General features: G+C 44.6%; 1 protein-coding gene across 1 annotated transcript; it reads left to right on the forward strand.

Annotated features, from left to right (window-relative positions):
• LOC141258873 (WD repeat and coiled-coil-containing protein-like) lies at positions 1-24,698 on the forward strand. Its single transcript, XM_073674082.1, has 3 exons — positions 1-1,812; positions 22,922-23,036; positions 24,304-24,698. The coding sequence occupies exons 1-3, from the start codon at positions 1-3 to the stop codon at positions 24,435-24,437; spliced, it is 2,061 nt and encodes a 686-aa protein (XP_073530183.1). The 3' UTR covers positions 24,438-24,698.
• The last annotated feature ends 741 nt before the right edge of the window (positions 24,699-25,439 follow it).

A 25,439-nucleotide genomic window follows, 5' to 3' on the forward strand; every position in this document is an offset into this window, starting at 1 on the left:
ATGGACTTGGGACGAGCAAAGCTCTTGAGATGTGGGATGAATGCTCTTCATCAGGCCATTCACACCATCCATGGTTTAGCCTGGACAGATGGAAAACAGGTCATCCTGACAGCTCTGCACCTCCAAAAGGATGAAGCTGAATTTGGCAGCTCGGTGGTCATCGGACAGTTTGAACATGTTCATGGCCTATTTTGGGCACCTGCAAATGATACTCCAGCTTTGCTAGCTGTTCAACATAAGAAACATGTTACTATATGGCAGCTTTACTACAACCCATTGGAAAAGAACAAACTGGTTGTCTCTCAGACCTGTGAGTATGGAGATCCTCTCCCTGTTCTACCACAAGGATCCATATGGCACCCAAAAAAGGACATCTTAGGCGTTGTAACTAAAAGGGATGTCACAGTTTTGTATACAGTCTCTAATAGCAGTAGTAGTGTTAAGGCGGACATTAAATGTAGTAGTGTCATTCGATGTGCTTGCTGGACAAAAGATGGTAGTCGAGTGGTGGTAGCCATGGAGGACTCTCTTTACTCTTACATTTGGAACGATGACCAAAAGACCTTAAGTCCTTGTTCTTTTTGTCCTATATTTAATATTGTTGCTACAATCGTTGCACTTCAACCCATTATGGATTACCAAGTGGTTGTGACTACTGAAACTTCAGTTAAAACTCCATATATCCAAAACAAGGACCCTGAAGGATCTACTTTCCAATCTTCTCTGCTTATGTTGGATGAAGAATTAAACAGGAACAACAGGAGGGTCTCTATAGATTCGGGTAAATCAGAGCCTGTCGACATGTTGAAGGTCACATCATTGATGCCATCAGAAATGTCCCAGATCCTTGCAAGACATCGTAAGTCTGATCCCAGTCCTCTCATTAACTTAAAACAGAGGAGCATGTCGGGTGAAAACAGGTCAGAATTATCCAATCTCTTGCTTATAACTTTTGAGAAGAACTCAACCACCACTAGAAAAGTGGCAATACCAGGTATATCCTCCCCAGACATCATAGCTCTTGATTCTCGTTGTGAAAGAGTTGCGGTAGCATCTAACGCTTGCAACCTGGTGTTGATTTATCCCATTGCGCCATCATGTATGCCCAATATTCAACAAATTCGTCTTGAAGAGAACGAAAAAGCCAAAGGATTATGTTTTCTTACCGATATGTTGCTACTAATTTTGGTTGGAAGGCCAAAGACCAGTGATTTAGGGTTTGTGCATATGTTGATTTCTGAAAAATATACAGTGCACTTAGCGACTAGACAAATAATGCCCATTGAATATATACCCTCACGACTAAACTCTGGCCAGAACTTGATTTCAGATCAACCTAGTTTGACCATTGGTGGTTACAAACCATTTGGTGATGAGCTCAACGTTGGCAAAGAGTTTTGGATGCCAAACCACATTGGCAATAAATCTCCTCGTATGAGGCGGAAAATTAGAGATCTTGTTCGTGGAACAAGTGGTGAGGAAAGCCCAACATCAAGTCTGGATGACAATGATGACAACAAGGTTGCTGAATGTACTATAACTGTAGAGACTCTTAAGGCTGAGCCAACAGTTCGGAGGCCGGTAAAGGGAATGACCACCAAGATATTGCACAGATCATTTTCTCAAAGATCAAACAATGACCTTCAAGAAACAAATGAGAATCATTTTTCAGCGGTCACCAAGGATGATATCGAAGGGATGACACATTTTCAAGATTACTCTTCAGGAACAAAAGATTCTTCGAAGATGTACTCAAGAGTTTTGCCGTATCCATCTTCTGATGACCCACCTTATATTACCATAAGTCAGCAGGTATTCCTTATATTCTTATATCATTATAATAGTTTCATATATTGATTATTTATGAAAAATACTGTTATATAGTCAATTTACCATGTATCAGAGCAGGGCTACACTGTAACATAAATCTGAGGTCAAGTAATGGTTGCCTGATGGCCACAGAAAGGCATAAAATGGCAATTTTGCATGAGCATAACAGTTGTCGTAGAAAATTAGTCATAAATGTGAGATGATTAAGGACTGTGGCTACTGAGAATAAAGGGTTTGGTCCAAATGTGTTATCAATCCATGAAATGGAACGACTTCTGATTAGTAAAGTCTATAGATTTTTTATAGTACCCCCTTCCGAACTTGACTGATGACAATTCTTGTACAAGGTGTTCAGGGGATCTAAATAACAACATCTTAAATTTAATAATTGGCATGGATTTGAGTTCATGGACTGAAGACATATGCAGTCATGCAAGGTCTAGGGGTATTATGTTCACACTGAGTTTTCTTTTTTTAGGCAAACATTTTTTACATGGATTTAAGAGAAATCCAACTCAAAATACTCATGTTTCTTAATGAGGTTTCCAGAAGTGGGATTTTTTAAAGAGGACTTTTTATTGGATATTTTGTTAATCTCAACTGAGTACGTCCTCCAATTGGTGCTGCTCCACTGATTTTGGAACATTTTTTTTTTTTGCTCCCTGGTTATGTCCCTGGTAATAATAGTGCAATTTTGCCTTCAACCAATTAGGTGTATACTACAGAAAATTTCTGTGGGTGCAGCCATGTTATGCTAGCTGCATAAGAGAAAATGCAAACGCCCATAGAGGACTTCAGTGATAAACACCCAGTCGGTTGAAGGAAAAATTTGCACCATTTTTAGTGGGAGGAATAACTTTGTAATGATGGGACAGAGAAGAAAAACTGTTCCAGAATCAGTGGATCAGCGGTAATTGGTGGAGGTACTCAGTTTAAGTTAAGAAAAAATCCAACGAAAGGTCCTCCTTAACCATTTTTGTATACTATTTTTGCAGCCTTTTGACTTCTGTGTCAAGTTTGGGAAAGAATTTACAAATGTCTTCCCATAGTGAGGTTTTCAAAAAATAGTAGGAAAAAAACTTGCTCTATGTAGACCAATGTGAATTTCTGATTCAATTCAATAGTGAGCATATCTAAAGTGGGTTTTGATCTGGATTTTGGAGCAGATCCGCTTAAATATCCACATGAGCTTTATAACCCGTGTTGCTACATCACACAGGTCACTTTGCTCACCACCATTTCTCTTATGGCCCGGGAACCTGAAGGCTGCTCCCATGTCAATAGGAGGTATACAGTATTGGGCACCATTCAGGCTAAGGTCTCAGACATCACAGTCCCCATAGACAATAGACAGATGTATATTTCACCAATAGGTGAAACCAGGTTTACCCGTGGTCCATGATATACTTCTCAGAGTCAGTGTAACATTGGTAAATATTAATTAGAGGGATAGAAGATAAGTGAGTGTAATTCTGGCCATTCAATGTGATGAATTCCAGCTAAAGCCACCACGTATGACATGACTAAGCAACCATCCAAAGTGGATGTTGTCGTCTCTACACTAATGATAGATGTCAGAAGGGTCAGACATGCTAAATTTCAACGTGAACAATCCTTTTAGTCTTAAGCAAGATTGGCGGCCAGTTTTGAACACCAAAGGCTTACTCTCCCCTCCCTATTGAGAACATATGCATGCTCAGCTGAGCCCCGAGCTTCTAGGCCTACAAAGTTCCCTGCCCATGGTGTTCCCTGTCTGTAATGCGCCCAGTCACATATCTGTGAATAGTTCCAGCTCTGCTCTTTTGTAAAACATTTTTTGCACTTTTCTCTGTGGGTCTCATTATTGTGACAGTCGGGGTGTTTCTAACAAACATGTTGAGGTTGTGCCTTGATTACAAAAATTGAATCACAAAAAACCTAACGCGTTTTGGTGACTGACTTTTTTGTTAGTGGATCTCGGACTCACTGTGCCCCCAGGGTGCCTCCACCAGTGAATAGAGGCTTGGTATTTGTTACAAAAAAAAAAAATAAATCATAGAGGACCCAAGGTCGGATTTACAGGGAATGTGGCAGCAAAAACTTACTAGTAAAAGCAAAGTCTGAAAATGTCTTCACAATTTGACTATTGTTTTAACTACAAATGTTGATTTTCTTTTCAAACGGAAGGAACTGGGAACAGACTGTCGCACATCACATACAGGGTGATGATATGTAAAAAGTGATGACTGGGCACAAAACATACAAGGATGATGACTGGGCACATCACATAAGAGGGTGATGACTGGGCCAAAAACTCACAAGGTGATGACTGGGCACATCACATAAGAGGGTGATAACTGGGCACAAAACATACAAGGATGATGACTGAGCACATCTCATAAAAGGGTGATAACTGGGCACAAAACGCACAAGGTGATGTCTGGGCACAACACATAAGATAGCACTAACTGGGCACAAAAAGCAGAAGGTGATGGTTGGGCACATCACATAAGATGGTAATAACTGGGCACAAAACGCACAAGGTGATGACTTGGCACATCACATAAGAGGGTGATAACTAGGCACAAAAGGCTCAATGTGATGGCTGGGCACATCACATAAGAGGGTGATAACTGGGCACAAAACGCACAAGGAGATGTCTGGGCAAAAAATGTACAAGGTGATGACTGGGCACATCACATAAGAGGGTGGTAACTGGGCACAAAAATCACAAGGAGATGACTGGGCACATCAAAAAAGAGGGTGTTAACTGGGCACAAAACGTACAAGGATGATGACTGGGCACAAAACTCACAAGGTGATGGCTGGACACATCACATAAGAGGGTGATAACTGGGCACAAAATGCACAAGGTGATGACTGGACACATCACATAACAGGGTGATAACTGGGCACATCATATAAGAGGGTGATAACTGGGCACAGAAATCACAAGTTGATGACTGGGCACATCACATAAGAGGGTGATAACTGGGCACAAAACGCAAAAGGTGATGACTGGGCACATCAGATAAGAGGGTGATAATTGGGCACAGAAATCACAAGTTGATGACTGGGCACATCACATAAGAGGGTGATAACTGGGCACAAAACGCAAAAGGTGATGACTGGGCACATCAGATAAGAGGGTGATAATTGGGCACAGAAATCACAAGTTGATGACTGGGCACATCACATAAGAGGGTGATAACTGGGCACAAAACGCAAAAGGTGATGACTGGGCACATCAGATAAGAGGGTGATAATTGGGCACAGAAATCACAAGTTGATGACTGGGCACATCACATAAGAGGGTGATAACTGGGCACAAAACACACAAGGTGATGACTGGGCACATCACATAAGAGGGTGATAACTGGGCACAAAACGCACAAGGTGATGACTGGGCACAAAATGCTCAAGGTGATGTCTGGGCACAACACATAAGATAGTAATAACTGGGCACAAAATGCAGAAGGTGATGGTTGGGCACATCACATAAGATGGTAATAACTGGTCACAAAAAGTACAAGGTGATCACTTGGCACATCACATAAGAGGGTGATAACTGGCACAAAAGGCTCAATGTGATAGCTGGGCACATCATATAAGAGGGTGATAACTAGGCACAAAACGCACAAGGTGACGGATGGGCACATCACATAAGAGGGTGATAACTGGGCACAAAATGCACTAGGTGATGACTGGGCACATCACATAAGAGGGGGATAACTGGGCACAAAACACACTAGGTGATGACTGGGAACATCACATAAGAGGGTGATAACTGGGCACAAAAGGCATAATGTGATGGCTGGGCACATCACATAAGAGGGTGATAACTGGGCACAAAATGTACTAGGTGATGACTGGGCATATCACATAAGAGGGGGATAACTGTGCACAAAATGCACAAGGTGATGACTGGACACATCACATAACAGGATAATAACTGGGCACAAAACTCACAAAGTGATGAATGGGCACATCATATAAGAGGGTGATAACTGGACACAGAAATCACAAGTTGATGACTGGGCACATCACATCAGAGGGTGATAACTGGGCATAAAATGCAAAAGGTGATGACTGGGCACATCAGATAAGAGGGTGATAACTGGGCACAGAAATCACAAGTTGATGACTGGGCACAAAACGCACAAGGTGATGACTGGGCACATCACATAAGAGGGTGATAACTGGGCATAAAATGCACAAAGTGATGACTGGGCACATCATGTAAGAGGGTGATAACTGGGCATAAAATGCACAAGGTGATGACTGGGCACATCACATAAGAGGGTGATAACTGGGCACAAAACGCACACGGTGATGACTGGGCACAAAATGCACCAGGTGATGTCTGGGCACAACACATAAGATAGTAATAACTGGGCACAAAACGCAGAAGGTGATGTTGGGCACATCACATAAGATGGCAATAACTGGGCACAAAACGCACAAGGTGATGACTTAGCACATCACATAAGAGGGTGATAACTGGGAACAAAAGGCTCAATGTGATGGCTGGGCACATCACGTAAGAGGGTGATAACTGGGCACAAAATGCATTAGGTGATGACTGGGCACATCACACAAGAGGGTGATAACTGGGCACAAAATGCACAATGTGATGGCTGAGCACATCACATAAGAGGGTAATAACTGGGCACAAAATGCACAATGCTGGCACATCATATAAGAGAGTGATAACTGGGCACAAAACGCACAAGGTGACGGATGGGCACATCACATGAGAGGGTGATAACTAGGCACAAAATGCACTAGGTGACGACTGGACACATCACATAACGGTGATAACTGGGCACAAAACTCACAAAGTAATGACTGAGCACATCAGATAAGAGGGTGATAACTGGGCACAAAAAGCAAAAGGTGATGACTGGGCACATCAGATAAGAGGGTGATAACTGGGCACAGAAATCACAAGTTGATGACTGGGCACATCACATAAGCGGGGCGATAACTGGGCACAAAATGCACAAGGTGATGACTGGGCACATCACATAAGAGGGTGATAACTGGGCACAGAAATCACAAGTTGATGACTGGGCACATCACATCAGAGGGTGATAACTGGGCACAAAACGCAGAAGGTGATGAGTGAGCACATCAGATAAGAGGGTGATAACTGGGCACAGAAATCACAAGTTGATGACTGGGCACAAAACGCACAAGGTGAAGACTGGGTACAAAACGCACAAGATGATGACTGGGCACATCACATAACAGGGTGATAACTGGGCACAAAACTCACAAAGTGATGACTGGGCACATCACATAAGAGGGTGATAACTGGGCACAAAACGCAAAAGGTGATGACTGGGCACATCACATAACAGGGTGATAACTGGGCACAAAATGCACTAGGTGATAGCCGGGCACATCACATAAGAGGGTGATAACTGGGCACAAAATGCACTAGGTGATAGCCGGGCACATCACATAAGAGGGTGATAACTGGGCACAAAGCGCAAAAGGTGATGACTGGGCACATCACATAAGAGGGTGATAACTGGGCATAAAATGCACAAGGTGATGACTGGGCACTAGAGATGAGCGTTGTTCTACTCGAACTGTTCGCCAATCTCAAATTCGAGCTGTTTTGGGCGGTGTTCGAGCCGGTCGGCGAACACGAACAATTTGAGAAAAATTCGGCTGTTCGAGGTTATGTTCGATAACTGTTCGTGCACCAAAATCATAACTGGATTTTTTCTCAGTAATGATGAAAATTAATGTTAATACGCAGTTTGAGTGTACAGCGGGGTGGGGGGAGGGGCAGGGGATGGATCTCTGCAGGAACAATGAAGATCTCCATTTTTTTTTCTCTTTCCCGCATTTACAGTGGGGAGGTGCAATCTGTCAGCCTATCAGCAGCGCACACACGGAGCGAAGTGCTTTTTTTCACACAAGCAAGGGCATGTGTGATTGGCAGTGTATGTCACATGTCCTTGCCCTATAAGACCAAGCCATTTTCCCCGTCGCCACCATTTTCTCACTGCTGCAGCTGCGTGTTAGACGGCACCGCTGTTGCTGTGTGCGCTATACCTTGTTAATTTCAAGCCAATTTTCGCACAAATATACAGATAGCTTGGGAGTAGGGAATAGTTGTGATTGCAGTCCTTTTAAGGACTAGGTTACAGCATTTCCTACGACTTTTATCAGGCAGGTCTGTGCTCTTAAATAGATAGATTGTGGGAGTAAAGACTAATTGTAATTGGAGTCCTTTTCAGGACTAGGTTACATCAGTTCCTATCAGTTTTTGCCAGGCAGGTCTGTGCCAGTGCTGTGCAAGTTTTTTACACAGCATTTGGCTGAATCTAGCAAAGCTAATCCTTTTTGGCCTATTGCAGAGTGTGTTAGTCAGTGGAGTAGCCTATCTGTGTTGCAAGATATACCACCTGTGTATAGAATACCAATTTTTTTACTGCACCTAGTGAAGTAAAATCTTTTGGGCATAGCATCATTCTATTAGTCCATCTATACTGACCTCCATCAGGTTGCAAACTGAATATAATTTTTTTCTGCATCTAGCTCTGAAAAAATATTTGGGCTTCTAGCGGTGTGTGGGACTTGGTCTATTAGTCCATCTATACTGACCTCCATCAGGTTGCAAATTAAAAATAATTTTTTTCTGCATCTAGCTCTGAAAAAATATTTGGCCTTCTAGCAGTGTGTGGGACTTGGTCTATTAGTCCATCTATACTGACCTCCATCAGGTTGCAAATTAAAAATAATTTTTTTCTTCATTTAGCTCTGAAAAAATATTTGGGCTTCTAGCAGTGTGTGGGACTTGGTCTATTAGTCCATCTATACTGACCTCCATCAGGTTGCAAATTAAAAATAATTTTTTTCTTCATTTAGCTCTGAAAAAATATTTGGGCTTCTAGCAGTGTGTGGGACTTGTTCTATTAGTCCTTCTATACTGACGTCCAGCAGGTTGCAAATTGAATATAATTTTTTTCTGCATCTAGCTCTGAAAAAATATTTGGGCTTCTAGCGGTGTGTGGGACTTGGTCTATTAGTCCATCTATACTGACCTCCATCAGGTTGCAAATTAAAATTAATTTTTTTCTGCATCTAGCTCTGAAAAAATATTTGGGCTTCTAGCAGTGTGTGGGACTTGGTCTATTAGTCCATCTATACTGACCTCCATCAGGTTGCAAATTAAAAATAATTTTTTTCTGCATCTAGCTCTGAAAAAATATTTGGGCTTCTAGCAGTGTGTGGGACTTGGTCTATTAGTCCATCTATACTGACCTCCATCAGGTTGCAAATTAAAAATAATTTTTTTCTGCATCTAGCTCTGAAAAAATATTTGGGCTTCTAGCAGTGTGTGGGACTTGGTCTATTAGTCCATCTATACTGACCTCCATCAGGTTGCAAATTAAAAATAATTTTTTTCTGCATCTAGCTCTGAAAAAATATTTGGGCTTCTAGCAGTGTGTGGGACTTGGTCTATTAGTCCATCTATACTGACCTCCATCAGGTTGCAAATTGAATAAAAAAAATTTCTGCATCTAGCTCTGAAAAAATATTTGGGCTTCTAGCGGTGTGTGGGACTTGGTCTATTAGTCCATCTATACTGACCTCCATCAGGTTGAAAATTGAATAAAAAAATTTTCTGCATCTAGCTCTGAAAAAATATTTGGGCTTCTAGCGGTGTGTGGGACTTGGTCTATTAGTCCATCTATACTGACCTCCATCAGGTTGCAAATTAAAAATAATTTTTTTCTGCATCTAACCCAGCCAATAGTTTTGGCCTAATACCACAGTTTGGTCACTCAGCTCTGCTCGGTTACCATCCATTGTTTTTTTGTGCAAACAACTCCAGAGTTGTGAATTAGTTAACCACCAAAATGAGTGGAAAAAGGCCTGCTGCTGGTGGAAAGGGGAATAGGCGTGTTGGGAAGGGGAAAAAAGGTTGTGTCCGTGGGGTAGGTGCAGAAGAAAGACCATCTTCCAGCCAAACTAAAATGTCTACTTCTTTTAGCGGACAATGTGATAAGATCCCTTTCTTACGGCCACGCCAATCGCTACAAATTCCAGATGAGGCACAAAAACAGCAGGTGCTTCAACGGATATCAAGTGCTCCTTTAAGTGGGCTCTCCTCCACATCAACTTCAACATCACAAATACTCCAGTCCTCAAAGGTGTCACCCAAATCGCACTTGCTTCCTCACAGCTCCCAAATCTCCAGCTGCCCGTCTGAGTATGAGGTAGAACAGATGGTTGAGTCTGCAGAGCTGTTTACTCATACTATAGCCTGGGAATCAGAGGTCGACTCCAGCGCTTCTGTGAATCCAGACGAGGAAATGATCTGCACTGATGCCCAGAATCTTTATGAGTCGGATCCAGGACCAGACGCAGAAGGTTCTGACCATAATGTAGACCCTCATTCCCAAACTGTAACTCCTGTTGGTGGAGACAATGAGGAAGACGATGATAAGACTCAAATACCTGATTGGAGCGACAACTTTAGTTTTTTGTCAGGGCAGGAACAGGTTGGCTCTGAGGACGACGGGTGTGATAACGCACAGGGTGATGATGATGAGGTCGGAGATCCCACTTACTGTCAACCCACAGTCAGCCAAGAGATGAGGTCAGCAGAGGAGGTGGAGGAAGATGCTAGTGACGACGAGGTCAGGTTGCGCCTTCCTGGACAGAGACGTAGTACTGGAAGCACGTCAACAACTGCATCCTCAAACACAACTCTGCCTCTCACCACAAGTCGTGGTGGCTCTTCAGGTCGCATGGGTGCTAAGCCTTGCATAGCCTGGGCATTTTTTCAGATCGATAAAGATGACCCAACTCGTGTTATCTGTAACATTTGTCAGCAAAAGCTAAGTAGAGGCCAAAAAATACATAGTTTGAGTACTTCATGCATGAACCGGCACATGGACATGAAGCATAAGTTGCAGTGGGAAGCTCAGTGTGCTACAATGCGGTCTAGCCGGCCGGGCCAACCACCGTCTGCCATATCTTGTGCATCCGCGGCCTCTTCATCCTCTGTGACTGGGGGTACAGCAGTCACACCTGTTTTGGGGCGCAGACCTGCCACCTCTTTACCCGCAACAGCCAGCGTGATTGGCAGGTCATCATTTTCTTTGGAGGTGGTAACACCAGCTGGTCTTGAGCGCTGTCCGACATCGATAGCACCACCTTTGGATCAAGGCAACCTAACATGTCCGCCTGCATCTTCCTCACAGACCGGCAGTTTGCCGGGGACACCCTTATCAACCCCGTCTAAGCACAATAGCCAGCCCTCGGTCCCTCAGATGTGGACAAGTAAAAGACCATTTCCTCCTAGCCATGAGAAAGCTAAGAGGTTGAATTTCACCATCTGCAAGCTCTTGGCTACAGAAATGCTGCCTTTCCGCCTGGTGGACACAGAGGATTTTCGAGACCTTATGTCCGTCTCAGTGCCCCAGTACCAGATGCCCAGTCGGCACTACTTCTCAAAGAAAGGTGTGCCTGCGCTCCACCAGCATGTCGCACACAACATCACCGCTTCTTTGAGAAACTCTGTGTGTGACAGGGTGCATTTCACCACAGACACTTGGACGAGTAGGCATGGACAGGGGCGTTACATGTCGCTGACTGGGCACTGGGTAACTATGGTGACAGCAGGACAAGGGGCTGCTGTCCAAGTCTTGCCGTCCCCACGAGTTGTGCGTCAATCCTCTTTATGTCATTTTTCCTCCACTGCTTCTGCCTCCTCAACCTCCTCTCGGTCTTCCACCTGCACCCAAAGCCTGTCTGGTCATGCCACAAGCTTTCTAACTGCGCAGAAGGGATCCTGCACACCTCCTTACTATGCTGGCAGTAGGGCTCAACGTCATCAGGCGGTTTTTACATTGAAATGTCTGGGAAATGTGAGTCACACAGCTGAGGAGTTGTGGTCAGCTCTGGAGAACCAATTTCATGAATGGTTGTCTCCACTGGACCTGAAACCAGGGAAGGCCGTGTGCGACAATGCTGCAAACCTGGGTGCGGCCCTTCGCCGGGGCAATGTCACACACGTGCCTTGTATGGCTCACGTGTTGAACCTGGTTGTCCAGCAATTTTTAGCCCACTATCCCAGACTAGATGGCCTTCTGCAGAGGGCACGGTCGCTGTGTGCTCACTTCCGCCGTTCGCATCCCGCAGCTCAGCGACTTACATCTCTACAGAAGTCGTTGGGCCTGCCACTTCACCGGCTAAAATGCGATGTGCCTACCCGGTGGAATTCAACTCTGCACATGTTGCAGCGACTGTGGCAGCACCGACAAGCCCTGGTGCAATACGTTCTGACGTATAGCCTGGGCCAACGAGATTCAGAGGTGGGGCAAATCACGCTGGAGGAGTGGTCTCAGATCAGGGACCTATGCACCCTTCTGCACAGTTTTGAAATGGCGACGAAGATGTTTAGTGCTGACGATGCCATTATCAGCATGACTATTCCGGTGATTTACATGCTGGAGCACATGTTAAACAGAATTCGGAGTCAGGTGGTGGCACAAGAGGAGGTGGAGGAAGTAGAGGAGGAGGAGTTGTATGCGGAAGGGCTAACATCTGCAAGGTCCAGACGGTCGGCAGCACCAAGGCGGCAGGCATGTGAGGGTGGGGGAGATGGTTTAACCAGGGCGCATGGTAGCAGCCAAACTAGTGAGGAAGGTGCAGGAGCCCAGGAAGAAGTGGAGGACGAACTGATGGAAGACTCATCAGATGAGGGAGACCTTGATCACATTTCTGTTGTGCGAGGTTGGGGGGAGAGGACAGAGGAAGGAAGCATGATTGTTACCTCGCCACCAACACAACAGGGACTTGGTGCTCCTGGATGCGCAACACACATGAGTGCCTTCTTGCTGCACTACCTGCAACATGACCCTCGAATTGTGAGAATTAGAAATAATCCTGACTACTGGGTTGCCACACTGTTAGATCCCCGGTACAAAAGTAAATTTGCAGAAATTATTCCTGCCATAGAAAGGGATGCACGCATGCAGGAGTATCAGCAGAGACTGTTGCAGAATCTTACATGTGCTTTTCCACAAAATACCAGTGGTGCACGTAGTGAATCTCACAGTTCCAACTTGCCAACCGTGGGACCGTCAAGTGTTCAGCACTCAAACCGTAACAGAACCACAGTATCTGCTGGTAACATCAATTTTGCGGAATCATTTCACCACTTTTTTAGCCCATCCTTTGCAAGGCCACAGGAGACAAGAAGTCTGACACATAGTCAACGCCTAGAGACGATGGTACAGGAGTATCTCCAAGTAAACATTGAAGCCACGACTGTGTCACTGGACCCTTGCTCTTTTTGGGCTTCCAATCTGGATAAATGGCCGGAGCTAGCCACTTACGCCTTGGAGATCTTGTCATGCCCCGCAGCCAGCGTTCTGTCTGAACGTGTGTTCAGCGCTGCTGGTGGTGTGCTGACAGATAAGCGCACGCGGCTCTCCACTGATAATGTAGACAGACTCACGTTCATAAAGATGAACAAATCATGGATCCGAAACGACTTTTCTACCCCTGTGTCATCCTGGGGAGAGTAAAAGCTTGATGATTGGTTAAAATCACCCTACCAACCGTTTTAAGCTTTCAAATTACTAATCATGTTTATCTGTATCTTGACTGGAAAATAATTTGGGCTTTGTAGCAGTGTGCAGCACTGATCCTATTAGGCCATCTATAATAAGCTTCACCAGATTTAAAATTAAAAATAATTTTTAGCTGCATCTAGCCCGGAAAATAATTTTGGGGCTCCGAGATGCGCAAGACACATAAGTGCCTTCTTGCTGCACTACCTGCAGCATGACCCTCATATTGTCAGAATTCGAAGTAATCATGACTACTGGGTTGCCACACTCTTAGATCCCCCAAACTTTTCGATCAACCTTTTCATTTTAATAAAGACCAAAAAAATGGTCATTTTTGAAATTATAAGCATTAGCAGGTTGTTAGAAACTGAAATCAAACAGTTTTCAACTCAAAACTTTATTCTAGGTGATGTTACATTTTCACATAGGACCCCTTGTTCGAAAGGAGCTTCTGAACTCTCTCGTCCATTGAATTTGTCAGGTTTTGGATGGTTTCTGCTTCAATTGTTTTGCATGAGGACAGAATACCCTCCCAGAGCTGTTGCTTAGATGTGAACTGCCTCCCGCCATCATAGACACTCCTTTTAATGATGCTCCAAAGGTTCTGAATGGGGTAGAGGTCAGGGGAGCATGGGGGTCACACCATAAGTTTGTCCCCTTTTATGCCCATATCAGCCAGAGATGCAGATGTTTTATGTGCAGCATGAGATGGTGCATTATCATGCAGAAAAATGATCTTGCTGTGAAATACACGGTTCTTCTTCTTGAACCATGGCAGGAAGTGCTGTTTGAGAAAATCCACATACATTATGGAGTTCATCTTTAGCGCCTTCAGGGATCCTAAAGGGGCCGACAATCTCTCTCCCCATGATTCCAGCCCAAAACATTACTCCACCTCCTCCTTGTTGGCGCTGTAGCCGTGTTTGCGTGGGGTGTCCATCAACCAGCCATCCTCCACTCCATTCATCTGGACCATCGAGCGCTGCACGGCACTCATCCGTGAACAAAACAGTTTTGAAATCAGTCTTCATGTAATGTTTGGCCCACTGGAGCCGTTTCTGCTTGTGTGAAGTGGATAGAGGAGGTCGACAGGATGGCGTATGCACAGCTGCAAACCTCTGAAGGACCCTGCATCTTGTTGTTCGGGGGACGTTGGAGGCACAAGCAGCTTCAAAAACTTGTCTGCTGCTATGACAAGGCTTTTTTGCCGCTGCTCTTTCAACCTGACGTAATTGCCTGTAGGAAAGAGTCCTCAATTTGCCCTTATCAGCACGCACACGTGTGTACTGTGAATCAGCTACATACTTCTTGATTGCCAAGACACTTCATCCTGATCATCGCACAATGTTGATTGTAGTCATGCCTTGACCTAAACACTCCACAATTTGTTGCTTCTCAGCAGCCGACACATCCTTTTTCTTTCCCATTTTGGCAGAAAATGTAGGCTGCTTAATAATGTGAGAGAGCCTTCTTAAGTAGTCTTGCCTTTATTGGACACACCTGCCAAACTAATTAGCACAGGTGTCTGCAATTGCTTACAGTGATATAAAGAGCCCTGACACACATCACCATCAATGAGTTTAACTGACAAACAAACAAATTCTTCCCTTATCACTCCTAAACACTTTTTGCATAATAATTTGGAACGCGGTGTACATGTGCTTTTCCACAAAACACCAGTGGTTCACGTAGTGAATCTTACAGTTCTAACTTGCCAACCGTGGTCTGTATGGAATTGTTAAATAAAGGGCCCAAAATTAAGATAACATAGATGGGAGAGGTCTCTATGAATAGGAATTCCTAAGTATTTGATACCCTGTGAGGGCCAGGCAAAGGGAAAGTTGGACTGGATGGAATCCTATATGGATTTAGGGAGGGAGACATCGAGGGCCTCAGACTTCGCTGCATTGATTTTAAAATTTTACCATGTAACAAAGTGATCTATTTCAGCCATAACAGCAGGGATGGATATATGTGATTGAGTGATATATACTAGGACATCATCAGCAAATAGAGAGCACTTGTACTCGGTGCCTCCCACCTCAATCCACCTAATATTGGGGTTATGGCGAATTGATGAGAGCAGGTGCTCCGTCACTAGGATGTATAAGAGAGGGGACAGAGGACATCCCTGCCTTGTCCCATTGGTGATTGTGAAAGGTGATGAAAATGTTCTGACGCACCCCCTGGGCCTTGGGACACCCGGAGCCGGACCCTTTTTGGTGGATGCTGGTGGTTGTAGTCTTCGTGGCGGCGATCCGGTTCCGTGGCTCAGGGCGGTCAAACCAGTGGCGGAACTATTTATGTGGTTTTGATGTTTAAATGTCCAACTACGCCACCTGTGGATTGCGGTCAGAGTGAACCGCCGCTACAGGGCAGACCGCTAAGGCTGGTGTTGTGGGTGCAGCAGAGCGTAGCATAACTCCCCACGGGAGGAGTATAGCCTCAGGGCAGTGTATGCGGAGGATGGGGGTGATGGTGCAGGGCAGCAGCAGTAACGACACGGAGTCAGTGATGCAGTTCAGGGCCTTTACTCACAGTTCTTATTATCCAGACCACGTCTGCAGGTAACGGCTGCCCACGTCGTACTGTGCTCACCAGGTGAGGGGCTCAGACAACTCCCAGATAACTTTGGAGCGCTTCACAGGACCCCCTTTGTGTGTCCTTTGTCTGGCCTTTCTTACCAACACTTCTGTCCGGCTGCCTCGGGCCTCCTCTTGGTAAACTTGGCGCCAGTTTCCCTGACCCTATGTGGTGCCTTCCTAGCGGGTGGAGCAAGGGGCTGCGCCACATAAAATGTCAGAGCCTCCGGTTTCTAGCTGAGGGTCGTTTCCTGCCTCCACTAGTTCGGGGACTGGTCTCCCCCTTTGGCCTGACCCCTCCACGCAGGTGGATTCGGGCGTGCGGTGGCGACTCGCCCGTCCGCACCCCTGGGATCCCTTCATTCCTCGTTCCTGGAGCCTTCTCCGCTCCTCTTCCTTCCTTCTCCCTCTTGCAGGCCTGGGCCTCTGTTACTAGGCCCGCCTCCGGAGCAGAGCTCATGCAGAGCCCCTGCTCCCTGCCACTTCTGCTCAGACTTCTCTGCACTGAACTAAGATGGTGCCCACCTTTTATACTCCCTTCTCAATGCACCCAGGAACTGCTTCCTCCCTGCTCCTGCACTGCAGGGTTCCCCTTCCTCAGTGTTCCCTCCCCCCACTCCAGCCAGGGACAGGGACTGTCGTGCCCATCTCAGGGGCATATTGGTCGCCCTGCCCCACGGCAATGTGGTGTAATGCATGCAGGTGTCGGGTCCTGATCCACACTCCATCCTTATCTGAGAGTGAGATATCACACCTCTGGGTGAGGTGCAATACGTCTGTAGCAACCGAGCCCTCGGTGCTACAGTTCCATTTATCTTCAGCCTAGGTGACGTATTGTGATACAGGGCCGTGATTTTGGCTATAAAAGGGTCCCCTAGACCCCTACCCCAAGCTTTTTAAGAGAATCATATATGGCGTGCCAGGAGACTCTATGGAATGCTTTCTCAGCATCCAACGAGAGTATCTACTTACAAATTTTTAACTGCATCTAGCCCAGGAAATACTTTGTGCCTAGTAGCAGTGTCTGCTAGTCAGCGGATTATCCCGGCTGTTAAGCAAGCTACACCACCTGTAGTTTGGACACTTAATTTTTTCAAAGGAAATGCTTCGGGACCATGGGATACTCAGTGAAGAGCATCAGGAGGCACCCCAAGGCATAGGGGCTGGGACTGGCAGTAGGATGCCTTGCGGTGGACAGCCGAGCTCGATCCTTATAAAAGCTTTTTAACTGCAGCAGCTTTAGTGGACGCTACTGGAGCTGGAATTACGCGGCTGCTGGCATGAGACTTGCCCTCCAATAGATCCTTGTAAATGGATTTAAAGTGTATTCATTCAAATTAGAGGGACAATTTAAATTAAAAAGCTTAGAGCTGCCTCCACCACAGGGGGGCTCGCTCGACCCACCAGCGGACAGGCACCAGTATTGGGAGAGGGGGGCTGGCCGTCAGGGTTCACCGCGGCTCTGGCACAAACCCGGCGACACGGAGGTGGCACGGGCAGGAGCGGACTGAACGTGTCGGCTTCTCACTTTTTGGATTTTAGAAGGGCATGACATGCCTATATCTGTGTCTCCCCCTCCTTTTACTCCTCCACCTCTTTTCTTTTCGCATGACTATATGTACTTGTCACTTTTCCATGTGTTAGTTGTGTCTTCTGAGCAGTTTGTCAGCTTTTGGACACCTTTGAAGGTGTTTTCTATGTGTTTCTATGTGTTTTTGTTTGCCTGCCATTGGTTTTAACGGTGTTCGAAGGTGTTCGACGAACAGTTCGACGAACTGTTCGGCGAACACACGGGTGTTCGACGAACCGAACCGAACTCGAACACTACGGGGGTGGCTCAACACTACTGGGCACATCACATAAGAGGGTGATAACTGGGCACAAAATGCACAAGGTGATGACTGGGCGCACAATGAAGCTAGGTGATGACTCAGCATACTGCATACATAGGAATAACTGGGCGCACCTCATACAGGGTAATGACCAGGTACACAATGTACAAGATTCTGGGCGGTTACACGGTGTACTGAATATTGGCAAAAGCCCTGAAGATTGGGGAGAAAGCATCAGGTTTACATACAAAATTAAGTGTTGTCAATTTCTCAAATTTCTCTCACTTAAATTGACTTTGTTGCTCATAGCAGCCAATCACAGCACAGCTTTCATTATTTGAGAGCAGTTTACTAAATGTTTGCTGAGCTCTGATTGGCTGCTAAGGACCACAAGGCCAGTGTGCAGGTTGATAAATGAGGCCCAGTGAATGATGTTCCCGGGACGCTGTGCTCATAATTATGTTCTGGGCCTAATTCACTGACTGACTCCTGTACCTTTTGCATCACATGTATCAGCAGTTAAAGGGGCAGATTCACAAAAAGTGTCTGAAAGAAAAACTGACTTTGTTGCCCATAGCGACGTGCAATATATTAAACTGTAATTATTTTAAGGAGTCATTACTTCTGCATTATATTGTTCTTCTTTTATTTTTCACATTACCATCTATAGAAAAATAAATCTTGCAATAAATCTTGCAACTGACCGCTGGGCCATATTATTATACTCATCCTTTCTGTTCTGCACTTGCACATTAGCAGCAATTCACTGATTCCGACCCTATTTGTTTCTACAGAACTATTATCTGGGCATGCTGTAATTCAGGAACAGGTCATTATTAGTGATGAGCGAGCATGCTCGCCACTGCTCGGTACTCGCCCGAGCATCTCAGTACTCGAGATGCTCGGAGCTCGCCGAGTACTTGCGCGATGCTCGGGCGGGAGCTCGGGTCCCCGTCCTGCATGTCTGGTGCTATTTAGAGCACGAATCATGCAGGGATTATCTGCCACTCACTGTAATGTCACGGCCATGGTGGTTGTGGCATTACAGTGATTGCCAAAATCGATGGGAACAGTGCCAACAGTGAAACATGAAAAGCCGGCAATCCTTTATTTTAACACTAAATGACAAGAACAGTAACCAACACTATCACTGTACTTCATATATATGTGACTGACATGTTTCTATCTATCTAATCTATGTGTGAAGCTCTATTCTGTCTGTTCTAAATTGTCGGGTACCGGTGAATGCCGCTGATGAATTGTCGGCTTTTTTAAAGAGATGGGTGCATGAAAATCGGAGGGCACTAGTGTGTTCCAAGTGCCATGCTTTCATGCACCCTCCTATATACCCTGCCTGTCTGCCTATATATTCTGCCTGCCTGACGTTTAATTGAGCACTGTTCCCATCGATTTGCGCAATTTATGACCTTCTGCAGACCGCCGGGGGGACCGCCAGAAAAATGCTCGAGTTTCCCATAGACGTACATTGGGCTCGTTGCTCGGGTCGAGCACCCGAGTATTCCAATGTGCTCGACCCCAGCTTCGAGCACCCAAGCATTTCAGTGCTCGCTCATCACTAGTCATTATGAAGAGAGAAGGAGGGAGTGAGCTGTGACATCACCTATTGTGAATGGTGGATTCTGTGTTATCTACAGTATATAGAGGTGTTATCAGTCATTGTACAGGAGGAGGTGAGCTGTGACATCACCTATTGTGAATGGTGGATCCTGTATTGTCTACTGTATATAGAGGTGTTATCAGTCATTGTACAGGATGAGGAGGAGGTGAGCTGTGACATCACCTATTGTGAATGGTGGATCCTGTGCTATCTACTGTATATAGAGGTGTTATCAGTCATTGTACAGGAGGAGGATGTGAGCTGTGACATCACCTATCGTGAATAGTGGATGCTGTGTTATCTACTGTATATAGAGGTGTTATCAGCCATTGTACAGGAGGAGGAGGAGGTGAGCTGTGACATCACCTATTGTGAATGGTGGATCCTCTGTTATCTACTGTATGTAGAGGTGTTATCAGCCATTGTACAGGAAGAGGAGGTGGTGAGCTGTAACATAACCTATTGTGAATGGTGGATCCTGTGTTATCTACTGTACATCAAGGTGTTATCAGTCATTCTACAGGAGGAGGAGGTGAGCTGTGACATCACCTATTGTGAATGGTGGATCCTGTGTTATCTACTGTACATCAAGGTGTTATCAGTCATTGTACAGGAGGAGGAGGTGAGCTGTGACATAACACAGGCACCACCATTCACAATAGGTCATGTCACAGCTCACCTTCTCCTCCTCCTGTACAAAGTCTGATAACACCTTGATGTACAGTAGAAAACATAGGATCCACCATTCACAATAGGTGATGTCACAGCTCCCTCCCTCCTCCTGTACAATGACTGATATCACCTCTATATACAATAGATAACACAGGATCCACCATTTACAATAGGTGATGTCACAGCTCACCTCCTACTCCTCCTGTACAATGACTGATAACACCTCTGTATACAGTAGATAACACAGGTACCACCATTCACAATAGGTTACTACTGTATATAGAGGTGTTATCAGTAATTGTACAGGAGGAGGAGGAGGGGGTGGGCTGTGACATCACCTAGTGTGAATCGTGGATCCTGTGTTATCTACTGTATACAGAGGTGTTATCAGTCATTGTACAGGAGGAGGAGAGCTGTGACATCACCTATTGTGAATGGTGGATCCTGTGTTATCTACTGTATATAGAGGTGTTATCACTCATTGTACAGGAGGAGGAGGAGATGAGCTGTGATATCATCTATTGTGAATGGTGGATCCTGTGTTGTATCTACTTTATGTAGAGGTATTATCAGTCATTGTACAGGAGGAGGAGGTGAGCTGTGATACCGCCTATTGTGAGTGGTGAATCCTGTGTTATTTACTGTATATAGAGGTGTTTTCAGTCATTATACAGGAGGAGGAGGAGGTGAGCTGTGACATCACCTATTGTGAATGGTGGATCCTGTGTTATCTACAGTATATAGAGGTGTTATCAGTCATTGTACGGAAGAAGGAGGAGGTGAGCTGTGACATCACCTATTGTGAATGGTGGATCATGTGTTAACTATTTATATAGAGATTTTATCAGTCATTGTACAGGAGGAGGAGGTGAGCTGTGACTTCACCTATTGTGAATAGTGGATCCTGTGTAATCTACTGTATATACAGGTTTTATCAGTCATTGAACAGGAGGAGGAGGAGGTGAGCTGTGATACCGCCTATTGTGAATGGTCGATCCTGTGTTATCTACTGTATATAGAGGTGTTATCAGTCATTGTGCAGGAGGAGGTGAGCTGTGACATCACCTATTGTGAATGGTGGATCCTGTGTTATCTACAATATATAGAGGTGTTATCAGTCATTGTACGGGAGAAGGAGGAGGTGATCTGTGACATCACCTATTGTGAATGGTGGATCATGTGTTATCTATTGTATATAGAGATTTTATCAGTCATTGTACAGGAGGAGGAGGTGAGCTGTGGCTTCACCTATTGTGAATGGTGGACCCTGTGTTATCTTTTGTATATAGAGTTGTTATCAGTCATTATACAGGAGGAGGAGGAGGTGAGCTGTGATATCAGCTATTGTGAATGGTGGATCCTGTCTTATCTACTGTATATAGAGGTGTTATCAGTCATTGTACAGGAGGAGGAGGTGAGCTGTGATACCGCCTATTGTGAGTGGTGGATCCTGTGTTATCTACTGTATATAGAGGTGTTATCAGTCATTATACAGGAAGAGGAGGAGGTGAGCAGTGACATCACCTATTGTGAATAGTGGATCCTGTGTAATCTACTGTATATTCAAGTTTTATCAGTCATTGTACAGGAGGAGGAGGAGGAGGTGAGCTGTGATACCGCCTATTGTGAATGGTGGATCCTGTGTTATCTAATGTATATAGAGGTGTTATCAGTTATTGTGCAGGAGGAGGTGAGCTGTGACATCATCTATTGTGAATGATGGATCCTGTGTTATCTACTGTATATAAAGGTGTTATCAGTTATTGTACAGGAGGAGGAGGAGGTGAGCTGTGATATCATCTATTGTGAATGTTAGATCCTGTTTTACCTTCCTATCTGTGATTATGTGACTCCCGTAAAGTCTTCTGTGCAAAACAGGAAGCATGAGTCTAATATCAGACCTAGTGACTAGTCTGAAAATTGCAAGTATTTTTTATATAGATAGTGATACTGAAAGAATACAATATAAGTAAAAAATAAAATAAATTAAACATACAAATGTGATATTACCAATAGGTCATTTTTTTTTATTATAAATTCCCTTTAAAGGCACAGAAAGAACACAGTATAATTATTCCGTAGAAATAAGACATATACCCATTAAAGGGAACCTGTCATGTCCCCAAAAGCTATTAACCTGCAGATATAAAATAAATGTGTAGGTCAATAGTGTTATAAACTATCTGGCTTCCTTACTGAAAGAACGGCTACCGGGTGAAAATAAACTTTCTTCCTCCTGGGCGCCGACGGCTTTCAGTCATAGATGAATTCTCAGAGTAGCTTCAGTCACCGCTCAGTGCACAGTCAGCAGCGGCTGTAAGCAACACCCGGGCATTTTGATCATTTACAGCCAGCAATGCATCTGTGCAGAGCGAGCTGTCAATCACAGTGCTGGGGCGTGCTTACAGCAGCTGCTGACTGTGCACTGAGCGGTGACTGAAACTACTCTGTTCACGCCTGAATGACTGAAAGCCGGCAGCTCCCGAGAGGAAGAAAGTTCATTTTCTTCCATTTTCTACACTTTCAGTAAATAGGCCGGACAGCATTATAATGGTATTATCCTCCAGGATAGCCCTGTATCTGCAGGTTAATAGCTTTTTGGGGACATGACAGGTTATACTTAAAAATTGGGGATTTCAGTTAGAACATTGGGCTTTCATGACATTTAGCATCACTACGTTTTGGACAGAGTCCTTCTTCAGGTTGGGATTAGAAATTATTATTATATATGAGCATATGTGATATCCTTTAATAAGTGGGTTATTTTCTGATAATTTAATTTATCTCTTTATTTATTCCAAGAACTCATCCAGCGGTGAAGGAAATGAATCCCGAGCTGTTCTTCTGTGTCACGGAAAACTTCATCTGAGAACTTTACAGGAGATCTTTCACATTAACACCATTGAAATGAAGTTTGGTAACATTTCTGATTATTATTGGCTCAGAATTCGCCAACTGTGTCTGTCAGTGTTGGGTACGTTCACACAACGTCTTTTAAACTCAGGCAGACCAAACAAGTTTTTCAAGCAGAAAACTCTTCTGGAAACTTTGCCTTTTTTTCCCGAACTTTTTTACTGAGCATTTGCAGGACCGTTTTGGCAGTGAGCGAGTCTTTTGGAGGGTGTTCCCATGGTTTTTATACTTTTTTTACTGTAGATTTTGGGTCATTTTTTGCACTCTTTTGAATAATGAAGAATTTTTTTTTTAAGTATAGCAATTGCAAAATGCTCCAGAAAACGTCCGGGCGTCCTTTGAGCTTTCCCATTGACTTGTATTGTAAAGGTCAGAGTGTCTTCCAAGCAAAAATTGCCAGAAAAATGGACCGGTCACTTATTTTAACTGCATGGCTTTTTTAGAAATCCGAAGCAGTTAAAAGATCTTCATAAGCCTGATGAACTGCGAGTCATTTTTATATAGAAATGCTTAAGTTCATCCTTTTTGAGTGTTTTCTAATAGCTATTTCAGGCGGAATCTGCCTGACAAGGACGTTATGTGCACATATCTTAAAAAAGGGTTTTCTGTTTTTGGATTAAAAAAAAGAAAAAACAAATTGTCCTTTACTCACCCTCTCTGGGTCCAGCACCGAGTCTCCACCAATGCTTCTGGTGTCTGTCATTGCCGGCAGCGCTGATGTCACATCAACATCTCTCCATACAAACAATGAGCCGATGTGCTGTCAGCGCTGCAGACAATAACAGACACCTGGAGAAGAGGTGGAGACTCAGCACTGGACCCTAGGAGGGTGAGTAAAGCATAGTTTTGTTTTTTAAACAAACTGCAGCTGGGGAGAGGGGTTTTTGTTCAAAACCGGAAAACACTTTTAACTACAAGGATATTACGGGAAGGTGGATTGTAGAGTATTTTACTAAGAATAGTTATTACACATGACACTCGGGAGTTGTATGCCTTTTTTTTAAATGACCACTAAAATACTAATGCACAGTTGCCAACATTTCAGTCCTGCCCCCAAATTCTTAGGAACCCCCTACCCCGAAACTTCTTGGGAACACCCACATGGAACCCATCCACTTTCCAAGACACTTGCCAACTAGATGAGTCTTGAGGGCAACTCTGAAATAATATTTGCTTGAGATATTTAGACATCGGATCTGTACCATTCACTGTACAAATAAAACCAATAAATTCTCCAGGATCTCTCTAAAATACATTGTTCTTATCTCTAGGTTCAAAATGGCTGATCCTCACCGAAGACGGAGAAGGCTTTGTCCCAGTTACCTTCAGAGCTAACCAAGAAGTTGTGATTAGGGAGGTTACAGAAAACTCCGGAGATCCAACTCATGAACATATGGAGCCCTAGTGGGACACAACCTACAGTAGTAATCTGTTGTGATCACCATCTTTTATGCTACCTGTCCAGTGTTATATTCAAGAATGTCCTGGGCTAAGATTTCTTGTATGCAATGCTAGGATGCCTTGTCATCAGATGGAGCCCCATCATCCAAATGCTCATTAATGGGTGGATAATGGTGTGTGTGGAGGAGTGGAATGAGGGTGAAGAAGTGTGGCTTGGAGGAAGGGGTATGGTCATTGCGGCTACATGTATTTTGGCATCTACAAACAGTGGGGAAAAAAGTATTTAGTCGCCACCAATTGTGCAAGTTCTCCCACTTAAAAAGATGAGAGAGGCCTGTAATGGACATCATAGGTAGACCTCAACTATGAGAGACAAAATGAGAAAACAAATCCTGATAATTACATTGTCTGATTTGGAAATAATTTTTTTTCATATTTTGGTGGAAAATAAGTATTGGGTTAATTACAAACAAGCAAGATTTCTGGCTCTCACAGACCTGTAACTTCTTCTATAAGAGGCTCCTCTGTCCTCCACTCATTACCTGTAGTACTGGCACCTGTTTGAACTTGTTATCAGTATAAAAGACACCTGTCCGCAACCTCAAACAGTTACACTCTAAACTCCACTATGGTGAAGACCAAAGAGCTGTCGAAGGACACCAGAAACAAAATTGTAGCCCTGCACCAGGCTGGGAAGACTGAATCTGCAATAGGCAAGCAGCTTGGTGTGAAGAAGTCAACTGTGGGAGCAATAATTAGAAAATGGAAGACATACAAGACCACTTATAATCTCCCTCGATCTGGGGCTCCACACAAGATCTCACCCCGTGGGGTCAAAATGATCTCAAGAACGGTGAGCAAAAATCCCAGAACCACACAGGGGGACCTAATGAATGACCTGCAGAGAGCTGGGACCAACGTTACACAGGCTACCATCAGTTACACACTACGCAGCCAGGGACTCAGATCCTGCAGTGCCTGACGTGTCCCTCTGCTTAAGCCATTT

The sequence above is a fragment of the Phyllobates terribilis genome, unplaced genomic scaffold (assembly GCF_046119375.1).
Source record: "Phyllobates terribilis strain yellow unplaced genomic scaffold, ASM4611937v1 Scaffold_3__8_contigs__length_932513732, whole genome shotgun sequence".
Lineage (NCBI taxonomy): Eukaryota > Metazoa > Chordata > Amphibia > Anura > Dendrobatidae > Phyllobates > Phyllobates terribilis.